General features: G+C 33.1%; 1 protein-coding gene across 1 annotated transcript; it reads left to right on the forward strand.

The window, feature by feature from the left end:
* The first annotated feature begins 416 nt into the window (after positions 1 to 416).
* LOC132741940 (uncharacterized) lies at positions 417 to 16,145 on the forward strand. The gene is made up of 5 exons (XM_060730211.1): positions 417 to 3,233; positions 4,043 to 4,246; positions 5,904 to 6,138; positions 12,857 to 13,021; positions 16,053 to 16,145. Exons 1-5 carry the CDS (start codon positions 3,091 to 3,093, stop codon positions 16,122 to 16,124), a joined length of 819 nt encoding a protein of 272 aa, XP_060586194.1. The 5' UTR covers positions 417 to 3,090; the 3' UTR covers positions 16,125 to 16,145.
* The last annotated feature ends 283 nt before the right edge of the window (positions 16,146 to 16,428 follow it).

The raw sequence follows: 16,428 nt of genomic DNA on the forward strand, positions 1-16,428 counted from the left end.
TAGTTACGGGTTTGACACAAATTAACCATGACCTCTGCCATAAATTGGATGTCGTTAAATGTCGTAAAACTAGGACAACTGTTGTTTACATCACGTGTCAAAAGGATTTCAGCAATATACAATGCACATCAATATCAAGGTGAGAAAGTGCCCACGGTCGTATTTGTTGGTTTCCAAATGTACATAATTTACGAAATGGGACTGAATTTACTGGTCGTATTACGGAATAACGGGGTGGTCTCAAAATCGGGATTGGCGACCAATGAAATAAAGAATAAAAAAATCGGGTCTTTAAAAAAATCGTTCTCATTAGCGGGTTGGTCTCGAAAACGGGGTGGTTGTAAAGCGGGTTTTTACTGTATCCTCTTAACTTCATTAATTTTCTTAGTTTCTGACTATTAATAAAATGTGAAATTGATATCAATTAAAAATTCTTAATTCCATCTGTTAATGACAAAATTGTTCATTGGACACAAAATCAGTATATTTTTATTAAAAATTTCCTTTGAAGTCAGTGTGACCTTGTTTGGGAGGCACAGGGCCATAAAAAGGTGAATTTGAACCTGGCATGCTTTGAAATTTTATTAAGCTTAACAATTGAAAATTAACATTTAAAAAAAATTTCTACAGAGTATAATAATTGTCTAAAATTAGAATTTTGAAGCAAAAGCAATAAAATACAAAGAGACATGTGTCACAAGGTAGGTCTATAAACCTGCCAGACGATCAAACACACAGTAATGGTTGTAACTTGCAATCAAGGCCGAGTCACCATTCAATGATCACTGATTGCATTGTAATGACTATCAAAGCCTTCCTTGGCCTGGAATATTCAATTGCCAATCTTGATCTTTAACCAGCTTTCTTGAATCAATGATTTCGTTGCAAGATATAATAGTCATGTTTTAAACTGTTTTAACTTTCTGTTAACTGACTACTGTTTTATTCCAAATTATTGTCATTTTGGTGTATTCAGTTGTCAGCCAAAAAGTTCAAGATTATATCAGATGATTAAGAGAAATTTTGGTGCCAATTTATTAAAAATTTAGCTCTATGAAATTTTTATTCGAGTATTAGCCAAAAACATTAACATTAATTAAACCCATAAAAAGCTACTGTTACTTTAAGTAGCTTATTTCACCTGATATTCCTTTTTAAGAGAAATTTTTAAGTAAACTGATTAAAATTTATCTTTATGCAATTTCAATAAAGTATATTGTCCTAAAAGAAGACAAATTAAGTGTCCTTTGTCACTAGGCATGCTTTTTTGACATTTTTAAAGCCAAACAATTGGAAATTAACATTTAACTTCATTCTGTAGAGCAGAATTTATTATTATAATCTAAAAGTAGAATTTTGAAACAAATGTGATTAAATACAATGTTGTGTTTTGTGTCACAAGGTTTGTCTATAAAATTGCCAGACGATCAAACACACAGTAATGGCTGTAACTTGCAATCAAGGCCGAGTCACCATTCAATAATCATTGATTTCTGGTGTTGTAAAGTCAATCAAAGCCTTTCTTGGCCTGGCATACTCAATCTGCCAATCTTGATCTTTAACCACCTTTCCTGAATCAATGATTTGGTCGCCATTACAGTCATGTATATACTGTATAAAGTTAACTTTCTGTTTTATTCCAAATTACTTCCATTTTGGGGCATTCCAGTCAGACTTTTCAAATTTAATAACACTACTAACCAAAATCATAAATTTTAAATCCATTAAAGCTAGTAAGTAGCTTATATCACCTGATATTCCTTTTAGTAGAAATTTTGAAGCAAACTGATTAAAATTAAAATTTACATTTATGCAATTTTTATAAAGATGCAATTTTTATAAAGTATATTGTCCAAAAAAGATAATTTGCATCCAAAACAAATAAGTGTCCCTTGTTGCCAAGCATGCTTTTTGACACTTTTTAAAGCCAAACATTGGAAATTTACCTTTAACTTAATTCTATTGAGTATAATTAAAGTATAAAATGTAGAATTTTGAAAAAAAATGATTAAATACAAAGTGGTTTATGTCACAAGGTTTGTCTATAAATTTATTTTGCCAGAAAATCAAAAATAAAGTAATGGCTGTAACTTGCAATCAAGGCCGAGTTACCATTCAATAATCATTGATTTCTGGCATTGTAAAGTCAATCAAAGCTTTTCTTAGCCTGGCATATTCAATCTGCATTAAGTTAACTTTCTGATTACTGACTACTGTTTTATTCCAAATTATTTCCATTTTGGTGTATTCCGTTGTCAGACAAAATGTTCCAAATTGTAATTGGTGAAAAAGAAAAATTTTGAAGCCAATTTATTAAATATTTACCTATATCTAACTTTGATAAGTGTATTAGCCAAAAACATTAACATTTTTCAAGTAGCTCTTATCACCTGATATATCTTTTTATGAGAAACTTTTAAGCAAACTGTTTAAAATTTACTATTATGCAATTTGTTCAAAAAGTAGAATTTGCATCCAAAACAAATATGAGTGTGTGTCCCTTGTCACCAGGCAGGTTTTCTTGACATTTTTAAAGCCAATTGAAAATTTACCTTTTACTAAATTCGACGGAGTATAATTAATTACAGTCTAAAATTTGAAACTAAGTTCTATAGAGTATAAATCTATATTATATTTCACAAAGTTTGTTTGTAAAATTGCCAGATGATGAAACACTCAGTAATGGCTGTAACTTGCAATCAAGGCCAAGTCAGAGTTCAATAATCATCGATTTCTAGTTTTGTAAAGTCAAAGCATGTCTGGCCTGGAATATTAAATCTTCCAATCTTGATCTTTAATCCATTACACGTATACATTCCTGTATAAGCAAAAGTAAAGAATCAGTTTGACACATATCAAGTACATACAATGTAGAGTAACTGAATACATATATTAACATTTATATACATTTTCATGCATCTGAAAATGGATTCATAAAAACTGCTTTTAATTTCTTTACTAGAGCGTTCTACCATCTGAAATGATACTAAAAGTATATGTTTCCAGTATTCATTTCTTACCGAATATTCTTCTTTTTCTGGGTATGTTTTAGTTTTCAGCATGGTTGTTCTATGAAATAACTAACATATAATGTTGAACTTTGGCGGGATTCACAAAGAGATTGGCCATTTCAATTTGCCAGTGTTGTATGGGCCACCCATGTCTGGAAAGACATTAACAGCATCATGTGTTGCCTTGATAACGGGCATATTGAAGAACCAGATCAGTTCAAGGTAAAGAACTTTTGTAATAAGATTACTTTTATGGTGTAAGTTGACGTTACTACATGTAAAATTATTAATGATGACTAAATGATAAATTGGAATAATTCTATTTCAATTAAGAAAAAAACTTATTTCATGATAGTGTTGATAGTGTGGAATTTAGTAAAAACAAAATTTAGTAAAACAGAGATAAACAAGGCACGGCTATGTAAGACACAATGGTAAATAAAGGATGGAACACAATGCTAATATGTATCTATAAGATAATTACAGAAAAAACAAAACAAATAGGGCAAAATTACCACCAAAAAAAATATCCAAAATAGGGTGAGAGAAAAATAGAAGGGTTAGGCAGTCAATGAAAATATATCATTTTGTGACTGTTTTAAGCAGATAACTCAATTATCAGGGAGCAAGCACTATCTTCTTAACTGAAGACAGGTGTTCAATTAACAATTAGAGGCTATAAAAATGTACATTAAGTAAGGTGCTCCTAGTGACTGAATTTGTCTTTGAACTTTGGTCACAAATGATTGGTTTTGTTAGAGAAATAGATTTCAATAAAATGGTATATAATAGGAGTAATACTCAAAACAAGATTCTCAGAATATAGCTAAAACTTTATGATAAAACATTAAAGGCATTAGGCATTTGGTAAGAGTAATCATATCTTTTGTATAAAGTGCTAAAACTGACTTAAACAATATATAAGCAATCAGTGTTGTGTTAACTGAGTCAAGCAAAACTTATGTCAGGTTTTGTTTTCAATAGCAAAAGGAATTGTACTTATTACTGAAATAAAATCATTATCTCCACAGAAACACCCAGGCATTCCTCAGTGACTGTTTTGCCATTTCAACATTTCCATCAGTTTGGGATGACCCGACAAAAGAGCAGGAAGTAAAACAAGTTTGCATCGACCTTGGCAACGCAGCATTCCGGGGCAAGTTTAAGGAAGATGCTAAGACACCCCTTTCAGGCTGCCTAGTCACTGCAAACTTCAGCCTCTCAGAAATTGAAAAGTAAGCAACTATTGATAATCTTTAATCACTCGCATATTTCACATTAAATTCTGTTTAAGAGATGAGAAAACATTGAAATTCAAAAATTTCAGTCACTCATTTTGATGTATCCGGCATATACTGAACCGACCATCTAAGTATACATGTTAACCTAAAATGGCATGTTTGATATTACTTAAGTTATACAGAACACCAACCACTTATTTGCAAGTTCCCATGACAATATATAGATCTCACCAATAATGAGAAATAAAAAATAATCCAAATATCTTTATTTATGAAATAACAAATCATGACACTACAATAAAGTAAAATCACAATAAAAAGTTGACGTGTATTATGCATTAGATCATAACAAAAAATTTATAATTTTTAGCAAATTTTTGTAGTTCCAATTAGCACCCACTTCCTTTTGGTGAAACACTACCTGTGAGAGTTAAATGGAAACAATATAGTCATTTCACCAAAGGCTCTAAAATAACATATTTGTTTCCATTAATGACCTTAGCTATTCACAAAACAACAACATTTGTATTTATACTAGTATCATCAGGAGAGCTATAATCCTGCTCATCTTGCCATTATCATTTTGTCTGCCACACACTTGGTTTATTTTCCATAATGCCCATTTATTTCTTGTAACCTTTGAAGTATTATTAGTTTCAAAACTTTAATTGCTTGAGCCTTCTTAGTGACCATCAACCTCTCCTAAGCAAGAGGACATAACTTTTAGTTTTGGACAAATGCATGTACACTTTACAAGTTTTCAACTAAACAATATTTGTTCCAAAAATCTTATAGTAAGTTCCTGATACAGATAGGGTTGTTCCTAAATCTCCATAAATGTTCCTAAATTACTTATCTCCATAAATAAAATACATGTTCCTGAACAAAAAAAAAATCTTCCAAAAAATTTTATTACATCAATATTTTTTATTATTATTAACATTATTATTTTCAACCATTTAGCATTGACACAAAACAAAAAAACACAATCATATTTTTATACAGGCCTTTTGGAACAATTTGTTTAGTGCATGCATTAAATCGAATCAGTAAATTATAAACCAATGTATGTCTGGACATGTTTGGTGACAGCCAGGCAGACCAATCCACAAAAAACCTGATCCCTATTTGGTTAAAGCATCTGTCACCTTATTATTAAAGGGCCATAACTCAGGCAAAATCATTCAAACGAACCTGTGTAATATGCTCAAGACTTTGAACTACCAAACTACCTTGTAAAGTTTATCTAAAATTGCATGGGTGTGTGAGAATAATATTACATTCCGGACAAAAAATAAATAATAAACAATAATAAACTTCCTTAAGGGACTATTACTCTAACAAAATAATTGAAAAGGAAAATGTCAACAATATGTGTAGCTTAGACTTAAACCGGAAAAGTTTGGATGCAATTGCACCAGTAGATTTAGTGTTTTGTGATGGATGGACAGACTCACAGACTGGCAGATGACAGACAATTGATTTACTTAAAAATGTATCAGGCAATACAAGAAATAAGAAATCATATCCTTCAGGAAAAAAACTTCTTTTTTGTATTCATTGTACGTAATCTATAACTGGCAAAAACCATTTTGATAAATTTTAAACACTAGAATTTCCATATTCAGCTGGATTATTTTTTCACTTATAGGTACTATTCAAGAGTGTGCTTGATTCCATTCGAAAAAGTGAAGAAGGTAACCCATGTTGGTGAGGGTCCAGCCTTGGAGAAGAGGGCATCAGCAGCTCTTCCAACACTCATCAACTTTGCGCATGGCATTAGAAGAGAAGACGTTCATGACATTGTAGAGGTACTCAGAACCAGTAACATCAGAGATTTAAGAATTTTAGAAGGTGTGGCAATTCCATGTATGCTGGCAAAGAAAGTTGGTACATTAAAAAAAAATATCAGATTATTTTATATGCTAAACTAGAACTATCACTAAATGTGATTAATACCCCCACAAGTCTGCTTCGGAAATGAGGATGTTACTAGTAACAGAATACCTTGTAAAAGAATTGAAACAGAGTTATGGTTGTGGGCAATTAAAGATAATTGTGGTTCATGTATGTTGCATTTCCTTTCAATGTGGTTGGCCATTGATGACGTTTAATTAAATAACTCTGTAATAAGTCCAGAAAGACAAAGAAAAAGAACAAAGGGCAATAACTCTATAAATACTGAAGATAGAGTTATAGTTCTTGTGCACTGCACTTCCTCTTATTGTGCTTGACCATTGTATGAAGTTGTTTTGAATTCGGACCAACCAGTACGTTTTAAGTTATGCTCCAGACAAGGAAAAGTATCAAAGGGCAGTAACTCTGTATTTTGTCAAAATGGAGTTATGGCTCTTGTGCACTGCACTTCCTTTTAATGTCCTTGACAACTGTATGAAGTTGTACTGAATTCCAAACAGTAGTTTTCAAGTTATGCTCTGGACAAGGAAAAGTAACAAAGGGCAATAACTCTGTAATTAGTCAAGATGGAGTTATGGTTCTTGTGCACTGCACTTCCCCTTATTGTGCTTGACCATTGTATGAAGTTGTTTTGAATTCCAACCAGTAGTTTTAAAGTCATGCTCTGGACAAGGAAAAGAAACAAAGGGCAGTAACTCTGTTATAAGTCAAAATGGAGTTATGGTTCTTGTGCACTGCACTTCCTCTCAATGTGCTGGACCATTGTATGAAGTTATAATCAATTCCAACAATTAGTCTTCAAGTTATGGTCCGGACAAAAGAAAGCAATAGAAAAGTAATAAAGGGCAATAACTCTGTAATTACTTTAGATAGAGTTATGGTTCTTATGCACTGCACTTCCTCTCAATGTGCTTGACCATTGTATGTAAGTATATTGAATTCCAACCATTAGTCTTCAAGTTATGGTCCGGACAAAAAAAGAAGGCAATGGAAAAGCAACAAAGGGCAATAACTCTGTAATTACTTTAGATAGAGTTATGGTTCTTGTGCACTGCACTTCCCCTTATTGTGTTTGACAATTGTATGAAGTTGTTTTGAATTCCAACCAGTAGTTTTCAAGTTATGCCACGGACAAGGAAAAGTAACAAAGGGCAATAACTCTGTAATTAGTCAAGATAGAGTTATGTTTCTTACGCACTGCACTTCCTCTCAATGTGCTTGACCATTGTATGTAGTAATATTGAATTCCAACCATTAGTCTTCAAGTTATGCTCCGGACAAGGAAAATGCAACGGACAAAAAAAAAGCAATGGAAAAGCAACAAAGGGCAATAACTCTGTAATTACTTTAGATAGAGTTATGGTTCTTGTGCACTGCACTTCCCCTTATTGTGTTTGACAATTGTATGAAGTTGTTTTGAATTCCAACCAGTAGTTTTAAAGTTATGCCCCGGACAAGGAAAAGTAACAAAGGGCAATAACTCTGTAATTAGTCAAGATAGAGTTATGGTTCTTGTGCACTGCACTTCCTCTCAATGTGCTTGACCATTGTATGTAGTTATATTGAATTCCAACCATTAGTTTTCAAGTTATGCTCCGGACAAGGAAAATGCAACGGACGTCTGGACCGACCGACCGACCGACCGACCGCCCGACCGCCCGACCACCGGGTGACTCCTATATACCCCCCAAACTTCGTTTTTGGGGGTATAAAAACTTAATGAAAATGAAGGAGAGATCAGAATATTCTCACTTCCATGAGAAATTTAAAGCATATTGACAAAAAAATAATAAGATTGCATTTCGTAAAACAAGAGGGCCATGATGGCCCAAAGTCGCTCACCTGTATATAGGCCCCCCGGAGCGGGGCCAGTTTAAACCCCAGGGCTTTTATTTGAACAAACTTGGTTGACACCCATTAGAAGATGTTTCATGCTAAACATCTAAGGTCTAGCTTATTGGGTTTTCTAAAAGAAGATTTTTTTATGTATATATATATATATATATATATATATATATATATATATATATATATAAATATATATGTATACATATTATGTATATATTATATATATATAATGTATATATATATATGTGTGTGTGTGTGTGTGTGTGTGTGTGTGTGTGTATGTATATATATATATATATATATATATATATATATATATATATATTATATATATATATATATAAATATATATGTATACATATTATGTATATATTATATATATATATATATATGTGTGTGTGTATGTATATATATATATATATATATATATATATATATATATATATACATACATATTTATATATATATATATATATATATAAGATATATATATATATTGTATATATATATATATCTTATATATATATATATATATATATATATATATATATATTTCATATATACACACACACCAAAAAAATGCAATACATATATATATATTATAATATATGTATGTATGTATATTGTATATATATAATATATATATATAAATTACATATGTATATATATATTTATAATATATATATTATGTATATATATATATATATATGTATGTATATATATAATATGTATATATCCTAAAAAAAAAAAGTCGAGCTAATGAATGACCCCCGGGGCGGGGCCAATTTGACCCCCAGGGCTCTTATTTGAACGAACATGGTAGACATCCATTAGAACATGTTTCATGCTAAATATCTTAGCTCTAGCTCTTTGGGTTCTTTCAAAGAAATTTTTTTAAGTTTTTACTATATGCATATAGGAAAATCAATGACCCCTGGGGCGGGGCCAATTTTGACCCCAGGGCTTTTATTTGAACAAACTTTGTAGACACCCATTAGAAGATGTTTCATGCTAAATATCTTAGCTCTAGCTCTTTGGGTTCTTTAAAAGAAGATTTTTTAAGTTTTTACTATATACATATAGGGAAAATCAATGACCCCCAGGGCGGGGCCGATTTTTATTCTAGGAACAAAATTTGAACAACTTGGTTTTGGATCTATAGATGATACCATAGACCAAATATCAAAGCTCTAGGCCATTTACTTTCAGACCATAAGATTTTTTCAAGTTTTCACTATATGTATATAATGAAAATCAATGACCCCGAGGGCGGGGCCAATTTTGACCCGAGGGCCATTATTGAACAATCTTGGTAGAGGTCTACCACACAATGTTTCATGCCAAATATCTTACCTGTAGCCTTTGCCAATTCAGAGAAGAAGATTTTTTTATGTTTTACTACTTATACATATTAGAAACCTATGACCCCCGGGGCGGGGCCAATTTTGACACTAGGGACAAAATTTGTTACAACTTTGCTATTGGACCTTCAGATGATACCATAGACCAAATATCAAAGCTCTAGGCCATTTACTTTCAGACCAGAAGATTTTTTCAAGTTTTCACTATATGTATGTAATGAAAATCAATGACCCCCCGGGCGGGACCAATTTTGACCCTAGGGCCATTATTTCAACAATCTTGATAGAGGTCTACTACACAATGTTTCATGCCAAATATCTAATCTGTAGCCTTTGCCAAATCAGAGAAGAAGATTTTTTTAGATTTTACTATATACATATAAGGAAAAACCTATGACCCCCGGGGCGGGGCAATTTTGACACTAGGGACAAAATTTGAACAACTTTGGTAGAGGACCCATAGATGATACCATATACCAAAAATCAAAGCTCTAGGCCATTTACTTTCAGACCAGAAGATTTTTCAAGTTTTCACTATATGTATGTAATGAAAATCAATGACCCCCAGGGCGGGGCCAATTTTGACCCTAGGGCCATTATTTGAACAATCTTGATAGAGGTCTACTACACAATGTTTCATGCCAAATATCTAATCTGTAGCCTTTGCCAAATCAGAGAAAGAAGATTTTTTTAGATTTACCTATAGACATATAAGGAAAAACCAATGACCCCCCCGGGGCGGGGCCAATTTTGACACTAGGGACAAAATTTGAACAACTTTGGTAGAGGACCCATAGATGATACCATATACCAAAAATCAAAGCTCTGGCCCATGTACTTTCAGACAAGAAGATTTTTTAATTTTGTGTTTTTTGAAATCCTTTTCTGGCCCTGTGACCTACATATGCAACAGACCGGAACCATTTGAACAACTTTGAAAGGGGACCACCCAAGGATCATTTCTGTAAAGTTTGGTTGATGTGCAGTCATTGGTTTCAGAGGAGATGTAGTTTATGTGAAAAGTTGACGACGCACGACGCACGACGACGGACGACGGACACAGGGTGATCACAATAGCTCACCCTGAGCATTGCTCAGGTGAGCTAAAAATGCTATGTCACTGCATATATAACAGGAATAGACTTTTTTGGTTTCTATACAATGGAACATCACCATAATGTAGTAGTGTCCAGTGAATTTAGGAGTGAAGGTTATATTTCAGCATGTCAAATGAAAGACAATGCAGTTTTGTCTAATGTTAAAATAATGCTATCATTGAATTAAAAAATAAAAGAGGTTTTACTAGACAAGAAAAAATTGATATTTACTGTATTACATCGCTGTATATTGAACTTTGGAATGCAGATTTGTTATTTTACTTTTCTTATTAGCTTATGACCTATTATCAATTCATGAATATCTCAGATTGCCATTTCTATGGATAGAGGTCCTTACCTTAAGGCTTACTCCCACCCATTTGAATTATTTAAAAGATGATAGCATAACATGTACACATGTAAAAAGACATTCAAAATGAGATGTTTTCCTGCAGGCAAAAGTTTTTTTCACATTTTAATAGATATGTATAATAACAAGAGCGATCAGTAATCACATGTGTCGCCTCATGATGGCCAATTTCATGTTGGGACAAATTTTGTGACAGACGGACAGACAGACGGACAGTGCACAACTAGACTAACCACTTTGTACTGATCATTCCTGTAAAGTTTGGATAAAATTGCACCAGTAGTTTATGAGGAGTAGTCCCGGACAAGCTTTTGCGTATCTGGCAACACACAGAAAAAAACACCTTTTTATCAAAGGGCCAATAACTCGGCCAAAAATCATTCAACCGGAAAAACCCGTTGCAATATGCGCAAGGACTTGAGCTACAGATTCAATCCTGTAAAGTTTTCATTGAAATTGCATAAGTGGTATAAGAGAAGTAGTCTGGACAAACTTTAAAATAAAAATTTTTAAAGGGCCATAACTCAAAACAAAAATCATTGAAACCGGAAAATGCTGACAATATGCACAACTAGACTTGGTACTGATCATTCCTGTAAAGTTTGGATGAAATTGCACCAGTAGTTTATGAGGAGTAGTCCGGATAAGCTTTTGTGTATCTGGCAACACACAGAAAAAGAAACCTTTTTATCAAAGGGCCATAACTCGGCCAAAAATCATTCAACCGGAAAACCCGTGCAATATGCGCAAGGACTTGAGCTACAGATCAATCCTGTAAAGTTTCATTGAAATTGCATTAGTGGTATAAGAGAAGTAGTCCGGACAAACTTTAAAATTAAAAATTATTAAAGGGCCATAACTCTGACAAAAATCATTGAACCGGAAAATCCTGACAATATGCACAACTAGACTTGGTACTGATCATTCCTGTAAAGTTTGGATGAAATTGCACCAGTAGTTTATGAGGAGTAGTCCGGACAAGTTTTGTGACGGACGGACGGACAGACGGACAGACAGACGACGGAGAAGTGACCCCTATATGTCGCCACTACTCCGTAGAGGCGACACAAAAATCATTGACCCCAAGGGCAGCACTAATTTTGAGAGGATTAATTTGGTGCAATCTTGGTATAGGTAAACTACGCAATGTTTCATGCCTATTATGTTAGACTAGGTTAAACCCTAGGGCCTGGTAGGTCTTAAGAAGATGATTTTTTTTATATTTTCTTCTAATTTCTTTTCGTTGCCATCAAACAATTTTTGAAGCCCATCACAATCCTGCCAAGTTTGGTTGAATTTAGACTGACAATTTTTCAGAACAAGATCACCAAGATCAAGTTCACTATATAATCTATAGAACACACACACAAGCACTCATGCACACACACACGCAGATACCGCAGTGGCATAAATGATTAAAAAAAAGAAACTTTTTAATTATATGCTCATAAGAAAAAAAAAACCAGCAATCTTACACTGTTTTATGTAGAATTATGAAAACGAGACCAAATATAGAATAAACCATGCTAACACTTCCTTTATAAGATTGTATGCATTTTAAGCTGTGGTTAAAAGATGGAATGTCACAATATTATTGTTACATGAATATGAATCAGAAGTTCAAACCGACAATTTCAACGCAAGTTGAAAAATACTGTTTGTTTCCTCTCCCACTGACTACCCACATAATTCACAGAAACCCAAAAACAGATAAATAAAAATTGAAACATGGAAGCAGAGTATCAATGAGAGTCACACATTTATAACTGTCTTTTTTTATTGTAAATATACAAGTTCTAATAAATGGGTGCCAAGAATTCACATTTTTTTTTTATATATCCATATAATTTTGTTAGACAATATTTCTTGGATATAACAATATTTCATTCGACTTACCTACCCTTCCCAAATTGGCATGGGTCGCAGGAGGGGATACAAAGATAATTTTTAGGCTTGCCCAAACGGTAACTTGCTTTTATCTCTTTTACAATTTAACATTTACATATTTCAGATATTAAGCACCTGTGACCTGCCACATGAAGAACTACTGGACTTCTGTGGTAGGATATTGAACTACCACACCACACGTGGTAGTCTACCACAAGAAGTTGAAAATGGAAACAGTAGTTCTGGTACTGCTCTGCAGAAGGTTTTCATGATGGCGAAAGATAAAGAGGTATATATTAATGGCAACTGTTAACTTAATAAAACTACAATTAAACAAATGAATATCTTTGCTGAAATTCTGGCAAGAAGAATGCTTGGCCTCATGTTCTAGATTAGTATTGTCGACATCCAAATTTATCTAAAAACCATTAGAAATAGTCACAATCAATTAAAATTAATATATCTGGCACTTTATTTCACTGGAAGGACTGAAGAAATTGCAGTCTGAAAAAAAATGGGCCATATTGCTTTCAAAGTAATATAGAATAGTAACGTGCATCAATCCAATGCAGTAAAGACTGATTTTATTGACCTGTCATTTATGAATACATTATAGCACTCATTTAATTATCCGATCCCACTTCACATCTAGCTGTCCATATAGTTTACCATAATTAATATGGAGTATATAAATAATGTTTTGAAAGTCACACAAGCTGAGGAGAGTGCAGCTTAGTATAAGGTCATCAGTACAACTGCTATACCACAGTCAGTAAAGTGAATGCCTGATAATTAATATCATACGTCAGTGGCAATCCCTACTGTTGCCATTACTTTAGATCTTCTTCTTAATATTTGAAGTATATTTAATGGAAATGGCCAAGTGATTGCATAGTGTCTACACAGTTATGACGGAATGTATGTCTTTGATTTTGTATTGGGTTTTCACAGCAATGAAAATGACATTTTTAATTTTAATTCCAAATGGAATGTAAATATCAATTCTAATAACCATGCTATTTAAGGGAAACACGGGCATTTAATTTTCATTTTTAAGTTTTTTGAATTTTTCATTCATAATTATGTTAATGTCAATACTTTTCTCCATATAAAGATGGTGGTTTATCCTAACCTGACCCTGGGCGCGGGTCAGGTTAGAGAGTTAAGATTTCACAATAGTTGTCATAGTGAACTCCGGAAACCTTTGAGAACATGTCAAATGTATAACTTAGACTTGTTATCCCCCGCCGATGGAATCGGGAGGGGGATATAGTTTTGGCGTTGTCCGTCCGTCCTTCCGTCCGTCCGTCCGAATTTCGTTTCCGGAGTATTTCTCTGCAACTAATGGCTGGAATTCAACGAAACTTTATTGGAATGTTGATCAGCATGTGAAGTTGTGCACCTGGGTATTTTCATCTGGATATTTTTAGTATTTTTAGAGTTATTGCCTTGACTCAGTAAAATTTTGTCCGAATTTTTCGTTTCCGGAGTAGTTCTCTGCAATAATGGCTGGAATTCAACGAAACTTTATGGAATGTTGATCAGCATGTGAAGTTGTTGCACCTGGAGTATTTTCGTCTGGATATTTTTTAGTATTTTAGAGTTATTGCCCTTGACTTAGTAAAATTTGTAAATTTTCAACTGTTGTCGCTATGTAACTCAAAAAGTATTTGACCTAAGTCATGAAACTTTACAGGAATGTTGATCAGTATGTATAGTTGTGCACCTGGGTATTTTCGTCCGGATATTTATAGTATTTTTAGAGTTATTGCCCTTGACTCAGTAAAATTTTGTCCGAATTTCGTTTCCGGAGTAGTTCTCTGCAACTAATGGCTGGAATTCAACGAAACTTTTATGGGAATGTTGATCAGCATGTGAAGTTGTGCACCTGGGTATAATTCGTCTGGATATTTTTAGTATTTTAGAGTTATTGCCCTTGACTCAGTAAAATTTTGTCCGAATTTCGTTTCCGGAGTAGTTCTCTGCAATAATGGCTGGAATTCAACGAAACTTTAGGGAATGTTGATCAGCATGTGAAGTTGTGCACCTGGGTATATTCGTCTGGATATTTTTAGTATTTTTAGAGTTATTGCCCTTGACTTAGTAAAATTTTGTAATTTTCAACTTGTGTCGCATTGTAACTCAAAAAGTAATTTGACCTAGAGTCATGAAACTTTTAGCAGGAATGTTGATCCAGTATGTGTAGTTGTGCACCTGGGTATTTTCGTCTGGATATTTTAGTATTTTTAGAGTTTATTGCCCTTGACTTAGTAAAAATTTTGTAATTTTCAATCACAATCATCAGTCACAGGGCCAGAAAAGGAGTTTCAAAAATGCAAAATTAAAAGAATCTTGTCTGACAGTACAAGGCCTAAGGCTTTGATATTTTGGTATAAAATATAAAAACATATAGGTCCTCTAACCAAAATTGTTCAAATTTAGCCCTGGGGTCACAAAATTGGCCCCACTCCAGGGGGTCAATAGATTTTCCTTCTTCTTGTTTGAAAGGTACAAGGCTTCAAGTTCAAAGAATATTAACAGTTTATGCCATGATTAATATATAAATAAAGCCTTATGTCTTCAGTTGTTTGTGTTAATAATAAACCAAGTGCTCGGCGGGGGGATATAAATTCAACGAATTTGCTTGTTTCAATCATATAATATCCACAATATATGTTTTTGTAACATCCAGGGTTTGTCTGCAATTCACATGACTTGTATAAAACTACTCGGGGATTCTTTCGACGTCTAAATTTCATTCAACATATATAAGATATATTTATGCTTCAAAAACCCAAAATATTTAGAATTTATACAGAAATTGCTTGGACTTTAAAAGATGCCATTTTAGCGTGATTTGAGTAACATAAGATCATTTAATAATTTTTGTCAATTCATTTGCCCTTGGTAAGTTCCTTTTTAAAAGGAGTATGTTTTTACCCCTAAAAAGTGCAAAACATACCAATTTTAAAGAAAACAAAAAAACATGAAAAAAATTAAACAGCTTCAATACCGTTTGAAAATATTATTAAAGAACAAAATAATTTGGAGGTATGTGCTTGATGTTACAAACACATAGGTCAAGTAGGTCAATTTATAAACCCATTAAAAAACATAAGCAGTTTACCCTATTGCTCTATATTTTTTAAGCTCAGTTATAATTACATAACAGATACAATTAAATTAAAAATCACATTCTAAATGTGTATACCCTCAACAACATACTCTACTCCCGAATCAGTATACAATTAACAAGTTAATAAAAATCTAACAATAATTATCAGTAAATTACAACTTTCCCTTCTTTTTTCTTATTCAAGGTGTCTGCACATATACGCATCACTGCAGACAAGCTATATGTGAGAGTGAAGGAATTTGATCAGAAAAGGTAGGTACCACCCTTGCAGCTGTATTTTCAAAAACAAAAAGATCCCTCTATATGGAAAAAAAGCTGCCGATTTGACAAGCAAGCCAAAAAGTGTGGAATGATAAACAAGGGATGAAATGACCGAAACCCAGAATGGAACAGTCTGATGGGTAATTGTTAATTCCATATTATTACCTGATATCTTATATAAATGTAATTTGGTATTTTAACTGTTTTCGGATATTCTAAAAATGTCAAACGTTTCGCGAACTGTTGAACCGGTCAATAGTTTCGACTGTTTCCCCTTGCATGCTTGACGTCATAAGAGG

This window comes from Ruditapes philippinarum, unplaced genomic scaffold, assembly GCF_026571515.1.
Source record: "Ruditapes philippinarum isolate M1 unplaced genomic scaffold, ASM2657151v2 ctg3425_1_1_1_1, whole genome shotgun sequence".
NCBI lineage: Eukaryota > Metazoa > Mollusca > Bivalvia > Venerida > Veneridae > Ruditapes > Ruditapes philippinarum.

Coding starts and splice junctions, on each gene's coding strand:
- LOC132741940 (XM_060730211.1), top strand. CDS start 3,091: ATGTTGAACTTTGGCGGGATTCACAAAGAGATTGGCCATTTCAATTTG. Junction 3,234..4,042: donor AAGAACCAGATCAGTTCAAG/GTAAAGAACTTT, acceptor TTATCTCCACAG/AAACACCCAGGCATTCCTCA. Junction 13,022..16,052: donor TGATGGCGAAAGATAAAGAG/GTATATATTAAT, acceptor TTCTTATTCAAG/GTGTCTGCACATATACGCAT.